This window comes from Camarhynchus parvulus, unplaced genomic scaffold (assembly GCF_901933205.1).
Source record: "Camarhynchus parvulus unplaced genomic scaffold, STF_HiC, whole genome shotgun sequence".
NCBI lineage: Eukaryota > Metazoa > Chordata > Aves > Passeriformes > Thraupidae > Camarhynchus > Camarhynchus parvulus.
Genome location: NW_022148490.1, coordinates 114,498 through 132,819, shown reverse-complemented (window position 1 = coordinate 132,819; position 18,322 = coordinate 114,498). Strand labels below are relative to the sequence as shown.

Genomic DNA, 18,322 nt, shown 5'->3' with positions numbered 1-18,322 from the left:
CCTGCTTGGTACAGGGGGGGATTTGGGGTGAAAAACGGCGATTTTGGGCAAATTTGGGGAAAAAATTGGGATTTTGGGGGGAAAAATTGGGATTTTGAGGGGAAAAATTGGGATTTTTGGGGTTCCTGGAAGAGTTTTGGGGAGGGTCTGGGGGGGTCCTGCAGAGCCCCCTGTTCCAGACCCTGCTCGGTACATTCGGGGTGAAAAACGGCGATTTTGGGCAAATTCGGGGAAAAAAATTTGGGATTTTGGGGAAAAAATTGGGATTTTGGGGCATTTTGGGGGGAAAAAAATTGGGATTTTGTGGGGTCCTGGGAGGGTCTGGGGGGTCCTGCAGAGCCCCCTGTTCCAGGCCCTGCTTGGTACAGGGGGGAATTTGGGGTGAAAAACGGCGATTTTGGGAAAATGTGGGGAAAAAATTTGGGATTTTGGGGGGAAAATTGGGATTTTGGGGGGAAAATTGGGATTTTGGGGCATTTTCGGGACTTTTCAGTGAAATTCTGGGGGATTTGGGGAGGATTTTGGGGGGCGCTGGGAGGGTTTGGGGGGTCCTGTTCCAGGCCCTGCTCAATATGGGGGATTTTGGGGTGAAAAATTGGGATTTTGGGCAATTTTGGGGAAAAAATTGGGATTTTGGGGGGAAAAATTGGGGATTTTCGGCGGTTTGGAGGAGGATCTGGGGGTTTGGGGGGGGATTTTGGGGGGTCCTGGGAGGATTTGAGGGGAATTTGGGGAAAATTTGGGGGAAAAATCGGGATTTTCAGGGATTTGGGGGAGGATTTGGGTGGTTTGGGGGGATTTGGGGAAATTTTGGGAATTTTGGGGATTTTGGGGGGTCTCACCCTTTTTTCCCCCCCCCAGACATCCAGGAGAGCTACGAGAGCTCCGTGAGCGGCCCCTCCCCCCCCCGGCCCAGGGTAACCCAAAAATGCCCGAATTCCCCCCAAAAACGCGAAAACCCCCAAATCCCCCCAAAATCCCTCAAAAAATCCCCCAAAATCCGCCCAAAAATGCCCAAATTCCCCCCAAAATCCCCCAAAAACGCGAAACCCCCAAAATCCCCCAAAACCCCTCCAAAAAATCCCCCAAAATCCCAAAATCCGCCCCAAAAATGCCCAAATTCCTCCCAAAAATCCCCGAAATGCAAAAAAATCCCCCCGAGAAAAAACTCGAATTCTCCCCAAACCCCTAAAATTCCCCAAAATTCCCCAAAATTCCCCCAAAATCCCCCCAAGCCCCTCCCCCTCTTGTAGCCCCTCCCCCTCCGGCCCCTCCCCCCGCGCCGCTGCCGCTTCCCCCCGAAATTCCCCAAAATTCCCCAAATTTCTCCTCGAAATTCCTCAAATTCCCCAAATTTCCCCCAAATTCCCCCGGAAATCCCCAAATTTCCCGAAATTTCCCCCAAAATCTCCATTTCCCCCCCCAAAAAAAATTCCAGATTTCTCCCCCCCCCCCCAAAATCCCGAATTTTCTCCCCAAAATTCCCAAATTCCGCCGCCCCCCAGGAGCCTTCATCCCCTCCCGGCTCCATCCTCATCCTCCCGGCTCCGCATCCCCGCTCCTTCATCTTCTTCCTCCTCCTCCTCCTCCTTTTCCGGAGCCTTCATCCCGCTTTTCCTTCATCCTCCTCTTCCTCCGTCATCTTCCTTCCTCCTCCTTCCCGAGCCTTCCTCCCTTTCCCGCATCTTCCTCCTCCTCCTCCTCCTCGCGCTGCTCCTCCTCCTCTTCCCCCCGGGGGCCTCCTTCATCTTCCTCCTCCTCCTTCATCCCCTCGCTTTCTTCATCTTCCTCCTCTTCCTCCTCTTCCTCCTCCCGGTCCCTCCCCCGGGCCTTCCTCCTCCTCCCGCTCCTCCTCCTCCTCCTCCTCCTCCCGCTCTTCCTCCCTTCCCGCTGCCGCATCTTCCTCCTCCTCCTCCTCTTCCTCCTCCTCCTCCTCCCCCCAGATCTTCATCCCCTCCTCCTCCTCCTCCTCCTCCTCTCCATCCTCCCCCCCTCCTCCCGAGCCTTCATCCCTTCATCCTCTCCATCCTCATCCTCCTCCCGCTCCTTCATCCCCTCCATCCTCATCCTCCTCCCGAGCCTTCATCCCTTCATCCCCTGCATCCACCATCCTCCTCCTCCTCCTCCATCCTGGTCCTTCATCCCCCCCATCCTCCTCCTCTTCCCGAGCCTTCATCCCTTCGTCCTCTCCATCCTCCTCCTCCTCCCGGGCCTTCATCCCCCCCCTCCTTCGCCATCCTCTTCCTCCATCCCTCCTCCTCCTCCTCGTCCCGCTCCTTCCTCCCGAGCCTTCATCCCTTCATCCTCACCATCCTCTTCCTCCCCCCCTTTCCCCTCCATCCTCCTCCTCCTCCTCCTCCTCCCGAGCCTTCATCCCCCCCCCCATTCCCATCCTCCTCCTCCTCCTCCTCCTCCGGGGCCTTCATCCCCCTTTTCTTCCTCCTCCTCCTCCTCCTCTCGGAGCCTTCATCCCCTCCATCCCCCCTCCTCCTCCTCCTCCTCCTCCTCCTCCTGAGCCTTCATCCCTTCATCCTCTCCACCTTCCTCATCCTCCCCCCCTTTTTCCTTCTTCCTCCTCCTCCCCCTCCCGAGCCTTCCTCCCCCCCCCACCCTCCTCCTCCTCCTCCCCCTCCCCTGCGGCCCCCCCGGCCCATGAGCGGCCGCCATGGATTGTTTGTGCATCGTCACCACCAAGGTAGCCCCGAAAGCGCCGGAATTCACCCCAAAACCGCCGCGGGGCGCGGGGGGTCCTGGGGGGGATCCCAGGGGATTTTTGGGGGGGGTTTGGGGGCATTTTGGGGGGTCCTGGGGGGGATTTTGGGGGCGGAATTTGGGGGATTTGGGGGGCACTTTGGGGGTCCTGGGGGGGGTTTTGGGGGGGTCCTGGGGGGATTTGGGGGAATTTGGGGGCTTCAGAGGGAATTTGGGGCATTTTAGGGGAATTTGGGGGGTCCTGGGGGGGATTTTGGGGGGTCCTGGGGGGGATCCGAGGGGATTTTTGCGGCGTTTTAGGGGGTCCTGGGGGGGATTTTGGGGGTCCTAGGAGGGGATTTGGGGAGGATTTTGGGGGGGAATTATTTGGGGGTTCAGAGGGGAATTTGGGGGGGGGGGGATTTGGGGCATTTTCGGGAGTCCTGGGGGAGATTTTTGGGGGGCATTTTTGGGGGTCCTAGAGGTGATCTGGGGGGGGGGAATTTGGGCGTTCAGAGGGGATTTTTGGGAGGGGGGAGAGGATTTGGGGCATTTTAGGGGCATTTTGGGGGTCCTGAGGCGATTTTTGGGGGTCCTGGGGAGCTCCGAGGGGATTTGGGGGTGTCTGGGGGGGGATTTGGAGCATTTTGGGGCAATTTGAGGGGGGATTTGGGGGCTCCAAGGGGATTTTGGGAGTCCTGGGGATCTTAGGGGGGGGGAATTTGGGGCATTTTGGGGTCTTGGGGGGGGGAATTTGGGGGGGTCTGGAGGGGATTTGGGGCATTTTGGGGAGTCCTAGGGGGGATTTGGGGGGGTCCGGAGAGATTTTGGGGGGGTTTGGAGGGATTTGGGGAGGATTTTGGAGGGTCCTGAGGGGGATTTGGGTGATTTGGGGGGATGCCGAGGGCGTTTTTGGGGTGGATTTTGGAGATTTTTGGAGATTTTGGGGGAATTTTGGGGGGTCCCGACCCCTCCAAGGCGCCGCTGTGGGTTTGGGGGTGTCCTTGGGGGGATTTGGGGGTTTTTTTGGGGGGGATTTTGGGGTGGGGGGAGGGGCGGTGTCCCCCCAAATCTCGGGGGTGTCACCACGTGGCGGCCGCGGCGTTTCCATGGCAACGCGCGGGGGAAGGGACAGCGCACGTGGGGGCGGGGGAGGGGTGGGGGGGGGGGTCCCGAATTCTGCAGGAAATCCCCAAAAATCCGCCCTGAAAAACCCCAAATCCCCCGAACCCGACCCCAAAGCCCTCAAATCCCCCAAATTGGCCATAAAACCCCAAAAATCCGCCCTAAAAAACCCTAAATTGCCCCAAAACCGGCACTAAAACCCTCAAATCCCCCAAAATTTGCCAAAAACCCCAAAATCCACCCGGAAAAACCCTAAATTGCCCCAAAACCGACCCCAAAATCCTCAGATCCCCCAAAATCGGCACTAAAATCCCAAAATTTGCCAAAAAACCCCAAAAATCCGCCCTAAAAACCCCAAAATATCCCAAAACCGACCCTAAACCCCTCAAATCCCCCAAATTGGCCATAAAACCCCAAAATTGGCCAAAAACCCCCAAAAATCCGCCCTAAAAAACCCTAAATTGCCCCAAAACCGACCCCAAAATCCTCAAATCCCCCAAAACCGGCACTAAAACCCTCAAATCCCCCAAATTGGCCATAAAACCCCAAAAACCCTAAAATGCCCCCAAATCAGCCCGAAATACCCACAAATTGTCCCCAAACTGCCCCAAACCGACCCTAAAACCCCCAAATCTGCCCTTAAACCCCCCAAATGGACCCTAAAACCCCCAAATTCCCCCAAATCAGCCCTAAAATCCCAGAAATTGTCACCAAACCCCCCAAAATGGACCCTAAAACCCCCAAATCCCCCCAAATTGGCCCAAAATTCCCCTAAACTCTCCCTAAACCCCAAAATCCGCCCTGAAATTCCCCCAAATCGGCCCTGAAAGCCCCAAATCCCCCCAGATTGGACCCAAACCCCCAAATCCCGCAAAACCGACCCTAAAACTCCAAAAATCCCCCAAAATCTGCCCTAAAACTCCCCAAATCCCCCAATCAGACCTGAAACCCCAAAATCGGCCTTAAAGTCTCCAAAATTGGCCCGAAAACCCCAAAATTCGGTCACCAAACCCCCCAAAATTGGCCCTAAAACCCCAAATTTGCCCTAAAACTCCAAAATTGGCCCCAAAACCCCCAAATTGGCCCTAAAACCTCCAAATTTGCCCCAAAATCGGCCCCAAATGAGCCCAGAGGGTCCCTAAATCCCCTGAAATTGGCCCCAACCCCCCAAATCTGCCCTAAAAACCCCAAATCCCCCAAATCGGCTCTGCAAGCCCCAAAATCGGCCCCGAATGAGCCCGAAATGCCCCAAATTGGCTCCAAAACCCCAAATTTCCCTGAATCGGCCCCAAATCAGCTCAGAGAGCCCCCAAATGCCCCAAAATTGCCCCCAATCCCCTGAAACCGACCCCAAATCCCCGAAATTTACCCCCAAATTGGCCTTAAAACCCCAAATTTGCCCTAAAAATCCCCCAAAATCGGATGACAAATCCCAAATTCGGACCCAAACCGCCCCAAATCCCCAAAGTTGATCCCAAAATCCCCAAATTTGGTCCTAAAATCGCCAAAATTTGGTCCTAAAAGCACCGAAATGGACCCAAATCTCCCCAAATCTGCCCGAATTCCAAAAAATTCACCTCGAACCCCGAAATTCTCCTGAATTCCCTCAAAATTCACCTGAAAAACCCCAAAATTCACCTGAATTTCCTCAAAATTCACCTGAACCCCCCAAATCCCCTCAGGGCTGGCCCGGCCCTCCCCAGAGCCGCCGGAACTCTCCCAAATCGGCCCAAAGCTCCCAAAATTCCTCCCAAAATCCGCCTGAACCCCCCCGAAATTCCACCCCCCAGCCCCGTCCGTCCTTCCAACCCCGACTTCCCCTCAGGAATTGACAAATTTCCCTCAAATTCCCCCAAAATCGCCTCAAAATCGCCTCAAAATCGCCCCAAATTCGCCCCAAATTCGCCCTCCCGCCATTCCCACGCCGTTGCCCCGGCAACCAAGCCCCGCCCCCTTCTCCTGGCGTTCCCGCGGCAACCAGGCCACGCCCCCCTCCTCCCCTTGTTGCCCCGGCAACGCCTTCCCGCGCTCGTTGCCACGGCAACGGCGCGCCAAATGCGGAGGCCCCGCCCACTCAGCCTCTCCCACGTGACCGCGGGGTGGCGCGCGTTGCCGTGGAGACGGCGAGGGGGCGGGGTTTGCGTGAGGGGAAAGGGGCGGGGCTTCCGAAAGGGCGGGGACGGGGGCTCGGAGGGGTCAAACGAGGACAGGTACGGGGTGAGGGGGGGGTTAGGGGGTCTTGGGGGCTTTTTTTGGGGTCCCGCGGTCCCTCTTGGGGGTCCTGAGGGGGTCCTGGGGGCCGTTTTGGGCCTTTTCTCCGTGGTCTTGTGGGTCCTGAGGCCCCTTTTGAGCGTCCTGGGGGTCTCCGTGGTTTTGGGGACTCCTGAGGGCCCTCTTGGGGGTCCCGGGGGCCGTTTTGGGCCTTTTCTCGCTGATTTTGGGGGTCCTGAGGGGCCTCTCAGGGGATTCTGAGGGGGGTCCTGGGGGTCGTTTGGAGGCCCTGCTGCCGCTCTCGCTGGTTTTGGGGTCTCTCTGGGCCCCTCTCTGTGATTTTTGGGGTCTCTCGGTGCTCTCTGGGGGGCTCCTGGGGGTCGTTTGCAGCTCCTTGTTCTCCTCTCGATGCTTTTGAGGGTCCCGGGGGTCTCTCTGTCCCCCTCAGGGCTCTCTCTATGACCCTGGAGGTCTCGGGGGGGTCTCTCCGGGCCTCTCTCGATGGTTTGGGGGTCTCTCTGTCCCCCTCTCGATGGTTTGGGGGGTCTCTCTGTCCCCCTCTCTATGACCCTGGAGGTCCTGGGGGTCTCTCTATCCCCCTCTCGATGGTTTGGGGGTGTCTCTGTCCCCCTCTCTATGACCCTGGAGGTCCTGGGGGTCTCTCTGTCCCCCTCTCTATGGTTTGGGGGTCTCTCTGTCCCTCTCGATGGTTTGGGGGTCTCTGTCCCCTCTATGACCCGGTCCCGGTGCCTCCGAGGTGGGGGTGTTTTGGGGGTCCGTCCCCTCTCTATGGTTTGGGGACTTTTAGGGACCCCGGGGGTGGAATGTTTGGGGGTCCGGGGGTTTGGGGGTCCCGGTGGAATTTTGGGGGTCCCGGGGGGGATTTGGGGGTCCCGGGGGGCGATTTGGGGGTCCCGGGGGGGGTCTCACCCCCTTCCACCACCCTCCCCACCCCTCGATCCCCTCCCCGTTAATCCCCGTTAATCCCGGAGGAGCCTCCGCGGGTGGGGGAGGGGAACCCCGGAGCAGGGGGGGAGGGGCGGGTGCCGGTGCCCGGGGGGGGGTCCCGGGGGGGTCCCGATGGCGGGAGCGGCCCCGGGGGGGGTCCCGGTGGGCGCGGGGTGCGCGGGGGGGGCGCGGCGGGGCGGGCCCGGCTGTTTGTCGCCGCTGCTGTGCCAGTGCCGCCTGGTCTGCCGGGACCGGAGCCTCTCGCTGGCCTTCGGCTGCAAGGTGGGGGGCACTGGGAGGGACTGGGGGGCACTGGGAGGGGATCCGGGGGCACTGGGAGGGACTGGGATGGACTGGGAAAAGGCACTGGGGGGGGACTGGAGGGGACTGGGAGCAACTAGGGGGCACTGGGAGGGGATTTGGGGCAGATTTGGGGGCACTGGGGGGCACTGGGAGGGGATTTGGGGGGATTGGGATGGACTGGGAGGGACTGGGATGGGATATGGGGGCACTGGGAGGGACTGGGGGGAACTGGGAGCACTGGGAAGGGGCACTGGGACAGACTGGGAGGGACTGGGATGGACTGGGAGAGGTTCTGTGGGCACTGGGAGCACTGGGAACCCCTCTGGAGCATACTGGGACCCCCCCAGTCCCATACTGGGAGCACTGGGACCCCCCAATCCCATACTGGGAGCACTGGGACCCCAGTTCCATACTGGGACCCCCAGTCCCATACTGGGAGCACTGGGACCCCCCCCAGTCCCATACTGGGAGCACTGGGACCCCCCAGTCCCATACTGGGAGCACTGGGACCCCCCCCAGTTCCATACTGGGAGCACTGGGACCCCCAGTCCCATACTGGGAGCACTGGGACCCCCCAGTCCCATACTGGGAGCACTGGGACCCCCCCCAGTCCCATACTGGGAGCACTGGGACCCCCCAGTTCCATACTGGGACCCCCCCAGTCCCATACTGGGAGCACTGGGACCCCCCATTCCCATACTGGGAGCACTGGGACCCCCCAGTTCCATACTGGGAGCACTGGGACCCCCCCCAGTCCCATACTGGGAGCACTGGGACCCCCCAGTCCCATACTGGGAGCACTGGGACCCCCCAGTCCCATACTGGGAGCACTGGGACCCCCCAGTTCCATACTGGGACCCCCCAGTCCCATACTGGGAGCACTGGGACCCCCCAGTCCCATACTGGGAGCACTGGGACCCCCAGTCCCATACTGGGACCCCCCCAGTCCCATACTGGGAGCACTGGGACCCCCCCCAGTTCCATACTGGGACCCCCCAGTTCCATACTGGGAGCACTGGGACCCCCCAGTCCTGACCCAGTTTCCTCCCAGTTTAATCCTTCCCAATCCCCAAACTGGGATTAACTGGGATTAACTGGGCGGAGCCCTCTGACCGCTCTCATCTGCATAAATTACCATGCGTTCACATCGACGCACATTTTTTTTTGGGCTGCTCATCTGCATAAATTTGCATACATTACAGAAATACCGGTACCAAGATGAGGACAGCCCCCCCCTGGAGCAGAGCCCCGCCCACCTGCCCAGCCAGGTAAGGCCACGCCCACCCGGGAGGCCACGCCCCTTTGAGGACAGGTTATGACCATATATGGAGAAGCCACGCCCTCCTTTTAGAGGCCACACCCATTTGGGACAGACCATGTCCATATATGGATAGGCCACACCCCCTTTTAGAGGCCACGCCCCTTTCAGGATAGCCAATCACCATATACAGACAAGCCACGCCCCCTTTAGGGGCCCCACCCCTCTGGGACTGGTAATGCCCAGATATAAGCAAGGCCACGCCCCCTTTAGGAGGCCACACCCACTTCTGGCCATGTAACCCCCAAATATGGTCAGGCCACACCCATTTTTGAAAGCCACGCCCCCTTTCGGGCACCCAATACCCAAATATGGACACGGCGCGGCATTTCAGGGTGGCCACGCCCCTTTTTAGCCAAACACTGCCCATATACGGACAAGCCACACCCCCGTGTAGAGGCCACGCCCATTTCTGGGCCACCGATGCCAATTTTGTGAGGCCACGCCCCTTTTGTGAGGCCACGCCCCTTTTGTGAGGCCACACCCCCTTGAAGGGCAGTGATGACATCGCTGTGATCACCAATGACGTCATAGACTCTTCGATGACATCACCATGACGTCACCAGCCAGGTTGATGACGTCACGCTTGGGGGTGGAGTCAATGATGATGTCATTGGTGATGTCACCGGGGTTGGGCAGGGGGATTTGGGGCAATTTTGGGATTTTGGGGAGGAATTCGGGGGAAATTTTGGGAATTTTGGGGAAAATTTGGGGAGTTTTGGGGACTCGGGGTTAAATTTGGGAATTGGGAGGGATTTTCGTGGGGAAATTTGAATTTTTGGGTGGAATTTTGGGGAAATTTTTGGGGAATATTTTGGGAATTTTTTGGGGATTTTTTGGGGAATATTTTGGGGAATTTTTGGGGGGGATTTTTTTGGGGATTTTTTGGGGAATATTTTGGGCAATTTGGGGGAATTTTTTGGGGATTTTTGGGGGATTTTTTGGGGAATATTTGGGGAATATTTTGGGGAATTTGGGGGAATATTTTGGGGAATTTTTGGGGGAATTTTTGGGGAATTTGGGGGAATTTTGGGGGAATATTTTGTGGAATTTTTGGGGAATATTTTGGGAATTCTTTGGGGAATTTGGGGATGTTCTGGGGGGGTTTGGGGGTCTCTGACCTCCCCCCCCCCCTCAGGCCAACTCTCCCCCCGTCATCGTCAACACCGACACCCTGGAGGCCCCGGCCTATGTGAGCCCCAAAAAACCCCAAAATCTCCCCAAAATCCACCCCAGGACCCTCTGGAACCAGCCCCAGAATTCCCTCCAAAATTCCATCGATTTCAGCCCAAATTTGCCCCAAAATTGCCCCAAAATCGCCCCAAAATTCCGTCAAATCCACCCCAAAATTGCCTCCAAAATCTCCCCAAAATTCCATCAAATTCAGACCAAATCCAGCCCGAAATCCATCTCCAAATCTTCCCTAAATATCATCAAAATTTATCCCAAAATTCCCTCAAAATCCATCCCCAAATCCACCCCAAATTCCCTCAAAACCCCGCCCCAAAATTCCCAAAAAATTCCCCCCAAATTCCTTCAAAATTCCTTCAAAATTCCCCCAAAGGAGCCCAAAAATCCTCCCCAAATTTTCCCAAATTCCCTCAAAATTTGGCTCCAATTCACCCCAAATCTCCCCAAAGTTCCTCAAATCTTCCCTGAATTCCCCAAAATCCCAAATTCCCAAAATCCCAAATTTCCCAAATCCCAAAATCTCCAAATCCCAAATTCCCAAAACCCTCAAATCCCAAATTCCCAAAACCCTCAAATCCCAAATTTCCAAAATCTCCAAATCCCAAAATTTCCCAAAATCCCAAATTCCTCAAACCCCCAAATCCTAAATTCCTCAAATCCCCAAAATTCCCCAAACCTCCAAATCCCAAAATCCAAAATCCAATATTCCCAAATTCCCCAAATTCCTCAAATCCCAAATCCCAAATTCCTCACATCCCAAATTTCCCAAATTCCCCAAATCCCCAAAATTCCCCAAATTCCCCAAATCCCAAAATCCAAAATCCCAAATTCCCAAAACCTCCAAATCCCAAAATTCCCCACATCCGAAAATTCAAAATCCCAAATTTCCCAATTCCCAAAACCCCCAAATCCCAAATTTCCAAAACCTCCAAATCCCAAAATCCCCAAAATCCCCAAAATCCCAAATTCCCCAAATCCCCCAAATTCAAAATCCCAAATCCCCAAATCCCCAAAATTCCCCAAAATCTCAAATTCCCCAAATCCCCCAAATTCCCCAAATCCAAAATCCCAAATCCCCAAATTCCCCAATTTTCCCAAATCCCAAAAGTCCCCAAATCCCCAAATTCCCAAATCCCACATTCCCCAAAATTCCCAAAAATCCCCAAAATCCCCCAAATTCCCTTTTTTTTATTTTTTGGCAGGTGAACGGCACCGAGGGCGAGATGGAATATGAGGAGATCACTCTGGAGAGGGTGAGAGCCCCAAAATCCCCCAAAATCCCAAAATTCCCCCCAAAATCTGCCCCAGATCCACCTGGGAACCCCAAAATTGGAGTCGGGAGCCCCAAAATCCCCTAAAAGGAGCCCAAAAATCCACCCGGGAACCCCCCCAAAAAATCCCCCAAATTCACCTGGGAACCCCAAAATCAGCTCAAAATTCCATCTGGGAATCCCAAAATTCAAATGGGAACCCCAAAATCAGCCCAAAAATTCACCTGGGAACCCCAAAAAAATCCCCAAAATTCACCTGGGAACCCCAAAATTCCTCAAATTCAGCCCAAAAATTCAAATGGAAACCCCAAAATCGGAGTCGGGAGCCCCAAAAACTCCCGGGAGCCCCAAAATTCCCCAAAATCAGCCCAAAAATCCACCTGGGAACCCCAAAAAAATCCCCCAAATTCACCTGGGAGCCCCAAAATTTCTCAAATTCAGCCCAAAAATCTGCCTGGGAACCCCAAAACTCCCCAAAACAAGCCCAAAAATCCTTGAAAACTCCACTTGGAAATCCCCAAAATTCTTTGAGAATTCCCAAAATCTGCTGAGAATCCTAAAAATCCACCTGGGAACCCCAAAAAAATCCTGAACCGACCCCAAAAAATCCAGCTGGGAACCCCCAAAATTCCCTTTTTTATATTTTTTTTGAGAGATTTTTAATGTCTTTTTTTAATTTATTTTTTGGGGAGAAATTTGGGGTTTAAAGGTCCCGGATTTTTTTTTTGGGGGGGAATTTTTGTGCTCGTGGAACCCCAAAATCCATCCGGGAGCTGCAAAAAACCCCAAAATTCTCTTTTTTTTTTGCGTTGTTTTTTTAGGGGTTTTTATGGGGTTTTCAAGGTTTTTTGGGTCTGGCTGTTCTGGGGGTTTTGGGGGTGGATTTTGGGGTTTTTTGGGGGATTTTGGGTCTAACAGGACCCCAAAATCCATCTGAGACCCCCCAAAAAACCCCAAAATTCCTTTTTTTCTGTTGTTTTTTGTGGGATTTTGGTCGTTTTTTAGGGTTTTTTGGGTCTGGCTGTTCTGGGGGTTTTGGGGGTGGGTTTTGGGGTTTTTTTGGGGGATTTTGGGTCTAACGGGACCCCAAAACCCATGCGGGACACCCCAAAAAAAACCAAAAATTCCTTTTTTTGTTGTTGTTTTTTGGGGGATTTTTTGAGTTTTTTAGGGTCTGGCTGTTCTGGGGGTTTTGGGGGTGGGTTTTGGGGTTTTTTTGGGCGATTTTGGGCCTAACTGGACCCCAAATTCCCGCAGGGGAACTCGGGGTTGGGGTTCAGCATCGCGGGGGGCACCGACAACCCCCACGTCGGGGACGACCCCGGGATCTTCATCACCAAAATCATCCCCGGGGGCGCCGCCGCCCAGGACGGGCGCCTCAGGTGAGAAATGACCCAAAATCACCCAAAATCACCCCAAAATCGGCTTCGGGACCCCCAAAAACCCCAATAACCACCCCAAAATCGGCTTCAGGACCCCCCAAAAACCCCAAAATCACACCAAATCCACCCCAAAATCATCCCCGGGGGTGCCACCGCCCAGGACGGGCGCCTCAGGTGAGAAATGACCCAAAATACCCAAAATCACCCAAAATTATCCCAAAATCGGCTTCAGGACCCCCCAAAAACCCCAAAATCACACCAAATCCACCCCAAAATCATCCCCGGGGGTGCCACCGCCCAGGACGGGCGCCTCAGGTGAGAAATGACCCAAAATACCCAAAATCACCCCAAAATTATCCCAAAATCGGCTTCAGGACCCCCCAAAAACCCCAAAATCACACCAAATCCACCCCAAAATCATCCCTGGGGGCGCCGCTGCCCAGGACGGGCGCCTCAGGTGAGAAATGACCCAAAATCACCCAAATTACCACAAAATTATCCCAAAATCGGCTTCGGGCCCCCCCCAAAACCCCAAAATCACCCCAAAATCATCCCCGGGGGCGCCGCCGCCCAGGACGGGCGCCTCAGGTGAGAAACGACCCAAAATCACCCAAAATCACCCCAAAATTGGCTTCGGGACCCCCCAAAAACCCCAAAATCACACCAAATCCACCCCAAAATCATCCCCGGGGGTGCCACCGCCCAGGACGGGCGCCTCAGGTGAGAAATGACCCAAAATACCCAAAATCACCCCAAAATTATCCCAAAATCGGCTTCAGGACCCCCAAAAACCCCAAAATCACACCAAATCCACCCCAAAATCATCCCTGGGGGCGCCGCTGCCCAGGACGGGCGCCTCAGGTGAGAAACGACCCCAAATCATCCAAAATCACCCCAAAATCGGCTTTGGGACCCCCAAAAACCCCAAAATCATCCCCGGGGGTGCCACTGCCCAGGATGGGTGGCTCAGGTGAGAAATGACCCCAAATTACACCAAAATCACCCCAAATTGCCCCCAAATTCACCCAAAATGGCCCCAAACTGCCCTGAAACCACCTAAAATTCCCAATTTTTTCCCAAAACGCCCGGATTTTGCCCCAAACCAGGGTGAACGACAGCATCCTGTTTGTGAACGAGGCCGACGTGCGGGAAGTGACCCCAAAACCTCCCCTAGAACCGCCCCTAAAACCCCTAAAATTCCCAAAAATTCCCAAAAAATCCCAAAAAATCCCCAAAAAAAAAAAAAAATTAAAAAAAATCCCGGATTTTTTCCCAAAACCCCCGATTTTGCCCCAAACCAGGTGAACAGCAGCATCCTGTTTGTGAACGAGGCCGACGTGTGGGAAGTGACCCCAAAACCTCCCCTAGAACTGCCCCAAAAATTCCCAAAAAATTCCCAAAAAATCCCCAAAAAATCCCCAAAAAATAAAAAAAAAATCCCCAAAAATCGCGGATTTTTTCCCAAAACCCCCCGATTTTGCCCCAAACCAGGGTGAATGACAGCATCCTGTTTGTGAACGAGGCCGACGTGCGGGACGTGCCCCCAAAACCTCCCCTAGAACCGCCCCAAAATTCCCCAAAAATTCCCAAAAAATCCCAAAAAAAAAAAAAATTAAAAAATCCCGGTTTTTTCCCAAAACCCCCCGATTTTGCCCCAAACCAGGTGAACGGCAGCATCCTGTTTGTGAACGAGGCCGACGTGCGGGACGTGCCCCCAAAACCTCCCCTAGAACTGCCCCAAAAATTCCCAAAAAATTCCCAAAAAATCCCCAAAAAAAAAAAAAATTAAAAAAAATCCCGGATTTTTTCCCAAAACCCCCAATTTTGCCCCAAACCAGGGTGAATGACAGCATCCTGTTTGTGAACGAGGCCGACGTGCGGGACGTGCCCCCAAAACCTCCCCTAGAACCGCCCCAAAAACCCCTAAAATTCCCAAAAATTCCCAAAAAATTCCCAAAAAATCCCCAAAAATCGCGTTTTTTTCCCAAAACGCCCGGATTTTGCCCCAAACCAGGGTGAACGACAGCATCCTGTTTGTGAACGAGGCCGACGTGCGGGAGGTGCCGCACTCGGCGGCCGTCGAGGCGCTCAAGGAGGCCGGGGCCGTGGTGCCGCTCTACGTGATGAGGAGGAAGGTCCCGGCCGAGAGGGTGGTGGAGGTCAAGCTCATCAAAGGGCCCAAAGGTACCCAAAAAACCCCAAAAGCGCCCCAAAATCCCGAAATCCCCGAAATCCAGCTCGAAATCCCCGAAATCCAGCCAAAAATCCCCGAAATCCAGCCGAAAATCCCCGAAATCCAGCTCAAAATCCCTGAAATCTACCCCAAAATCCAGCCCAAAATCCAGCCCAAAATCCAGTTCAAAATCCTCAAAATCCACCCCAAAATCCCTAAAATCTGGCTCAAAATCCAGCTCAAAAATCATCCTGGGAAGCTCAAAATCTACCCCAAAACCCACCCCAAAATCTCCAAAATTTACCCCAAAATCCCTGAAATCTCGCCCAAAATCCAGCCCAGAATCCAGCCCAAAATCCAGCTCGAAATCCCCAAAATCCGGCTCAAAATCCCTGAAATCTACCCCAAAATCCAGCCCAAAATCCAGTTCAAAATCCTCAAAATCCACCCGCAAAATCCCTGAAATCCGGCTCGAAATCCGGCTCAAAATCCAGCCCAAAATCCAGCCCAAAATCACAGAAATCCAGCTCAAAAATCTTCCTGGGAACTCAAAATCTACCCCAAAATCCACCCCAAAATCCAGCCCAAAATCCCTGAAATCTCACCCAAAATCCAGCCCAGAATCCATGAAATCCAGCCCAAAATCCAGCCCAAAAATCATCCTGGGGAGCTCAAAATCCCTGAAATCCCCCCCAAAATCTCCAAAATCCACCCCAAAATTCCCAAAATCCAGCCCCAAATTGCTGAAATTCCCCAAATCCGGCCCAAATTCCTCAAAATCTCTGAAATCCACCCCAAAATCCCTGAAATTCTCCCCAAAAATCCAGCCCAAAATCACCCCAAAAACCCTGAAATTCCCCCAAATCTGGCTCTGAATCCAGCTCAAAATCCCTGAAATCCAGCCCAAAAATCATCCTGGGAACCTCGAAATCCTGGAAATTCCACCCCAAAATCCACCCCAAAATGCAGCTTGAAATCCCAGAAATGCAGCCCAAAATCCAGTCCAGAATCCCTGAAATCCAGCCCAAAATTCCCAAAATCCAGCCCAAAAATCATCCTGAGGAGCTCAAAATCCCTCAAATTCACCCCAAAATCCACGAAATCCAGCCCAAAATCCCCCAAATCCACCCCAAATCCATGAAATCCTGCGCCAAATTGCTGAAATCCCCAAAATCCAGCCCAAAATCTCCCAAATCCAGCCCCAAAAATCCCTGAGAAGTTCCCCAAAAATCCCCAAAATCCAGCCCAAAAATCATCTCGGGATCATCAAAATCCCCCTGAGGATCCCCGAAATCGACCCAAAATCTGCCCCAGACCCCAAAATCCACCTGGGAACCCCAAAATTCCACTCAGGGACCCAAAATTCCCCCAAAATCCCCAATTCCCCCCAGAATTCCCCAAAATTCCCCCAAAATGGCCAAATGGCCCCAAAATGCCCCCAGGGCATCCAAAATTTGGGGACATTTGGGGGCATTTGGGGACCTCCCAGGGGGACAATGGGGAGGTGACAAAGTGGGGGGGACAATAAGGGGGTGACACAGGTGACAATGGGCGGTGACAATGAAAAGGTGACAATGGGAGGTGGCAATGAAAGGTGACACAGGTGACAATGGGCGGTGACAATGAAAGGTGACACACAGGTGGCAATGGCAGAGGTGACAATGGGGAGGGTGACAATTGGAGGTGACACAGGTGACAATGAGGAGGTCACAGGTGGCAATGGGAGGTGACCATGAAAGGTGACACAGGTGACCGTGGGAGGTGACAATGGGAGGTGACAATCGGAGGTGACAACGAGGAGGTGACAGGTGACAATGAAAGATGACACAGGTGACAGTGGGAGGTGACACAGGTGACTTTGAGAAGGTGACAGGTGACAATGGGAGGTGGCAATGGGGGGTGTCAATGGGAGGTGACACCGGTGACAACGAGGTGGTGACAGGTGACAATGAAAGGTGACAATGAAAAGTGACACAGGTGACAGTGGGAGGTGACAATGGGGAAGGTGACAAAGGGGGGGTGACAATTGGAGGTGACACAGGTGACAATGAGGAGGTCACAGGTGGCAATGGGGAGGTGACAATGAAAAGGTGACAATGGGAGGTGACAATTGGCGACACAGGTGACAATGAGAAGGTGACAGGTGACAATGGGAGGTGGCAATGAAGGGTGACACAGGTGACAATGAGGAGGTCACAGGTGGCAATGGGGAGGTGACAATGAAAAGGTGACAATGGGAGGTGACAATGGGGTGGTGACACAGGTGACAATGAGAAGGTGACAAAGGGGGGGTGACAATTGGAGGCGACACAGGTGACAATGAGGAGGTGACAGGTGGCAATGGGGAGGTGACAATGAGAGGTGACACAGGTGACAATGGGGGAGGTGACAATGGGGCGGTGACACAGGTGACAATGAGAAGGTGACAAAGGGGAGGTGACAATGAGAGGTGACACAGGTGACAATGGGGGAGGTGACAATGGGGCGGTGACACAGGTGACAATGAGAAGGTGACAGGTGACAATGGGAGGTGGCAATGAAGGGTGGCACAGGTGACAGTGAGGAGGTCACAGGTGGCAATGGGGAGGTGACAATGAAAAGGTGACAATGGGAGGTGACAATGGGGCGGTGACACAGGTGACAATGAGAAGGTGACAGATGACAATGGGAGGTGGCAATGGGAGGCGACAAAGGTGACAACAGGAGGTGACAATGGAGGGTGACACAGGTGACAGTGAGAGGTGACAATGAGGAGGCGACAGAGGTGACAACGGGAGGTGACAATGGGGGGGTTAAAGAGGGGGAGGTGACAACGAGGAGGTGACAAGGAGGGAACAACAAAACGGAGGTGACAGAGGTGACAAAGGTGACAATGGTGACAACGTTGCTCACAAGGTGACAAGGGTGACCAAGGTGACACCATAGGGGAGAGGCGACAATGGGGGGGAGGTGACAATGAGCGGTGACAATGGGGGGATTAAAGAGGGAGAGGTGACAATGAGGAGGTGACGAGGAGGGAACAACAACAACAAAACAGGGACGACAAAGGTGACAACGGTGACACACCACGGGGGGTGACAGCGGGGGAGGTGACACCGGTGTCCCCCGGGCAGGTCTGGGGTTCAGCATCGCGGGGGGCGTGGGCAACCAGCACATCCCGGGGGACAACAGCATCTACGTCACCAAGGTCATCGAGGGGGGGGCGGCGCACAAGGACGGGCGGCTGCAGGTCGGGGACAAGATCCTGGCCGTGAGTTGGGGACACCGGGGGACACTGGGGACATCGGGGGGCGGTGGGGACACTGGGAGGGTTGGGGACACCGGGGGACATTGGGGATGTTGGGGACGTCGGGGGAGTTGGGGAGATCAGGGACACTGGGGGGGGGTCTGGGGACATTGGAGGTTTGAGGATCTTGGGGGGGTTGGGGACAATGGGGACAATAGGGACATCCGGTGGGGGTGGGGACACCGGGGACATTGGGGGGGTTGGGGACATTGGGGGGATTAGGAGTTAATGTGGGCTTGGGGACATTGGGGGGATTGGGGACATTGGGGACACGGGGGGAGTTGGGGACACCAGGGACATCAGGGACATCGGGGGGTTGGGGACATTGGGGACATCAGGGGTTAATAGGGGATTGGGGACATTGCGGGGATTGGGGACCTCAGGGGGGCTTGGGGACATTGGGGACACTGGGGGTGTTGGGGA

The 18,322-nt window shown here is 54.6% G+C and overlaps 1 protein-coding gene across 1 annotated transcript in view; it reads left to right on the top strand.

The window, feature by feature from the left end:
* The first annotated feature begins 2,607 nt into the window (after positions 1-2,607).
* DLG4 (discs large MAGUK scaffold protein 4) overlaps positions 2,608-18,322 on the top strand; it is a 28,240-nt gene continuing 12,525 nt past the window's right edge. The window contains exons 1-7 of the mRNA XM_030970567.1: positions 2,608-2,695; positions 8,481-8,546; positions 9,735-9,788; positions 10,990-11,040; positions 12,316-12,440; positions 14,455-14,624; positions 17,727-17,863. Of these exons, the coding sequence (XP_030826427.1) occupies positions 2,666-2,695; positions 8,481-8,546; positions 9,735-9,788; positions 10,990-11,040; positions 12,316-12,440; positions 14,455-14,624; positions 17,727-17,863 (633 nt within the window). The 5' untranslated portion in view covers positions 2,608-2,665. The remainder of the gene's footprint in view (positions 2,696-8,480; positions 8,547-9,734; positions 9,789-10,989; positions 11,041-12,315; positions 12,441-14,454; positions 14,625-17,726; positions 17,864-18,322) is intronic.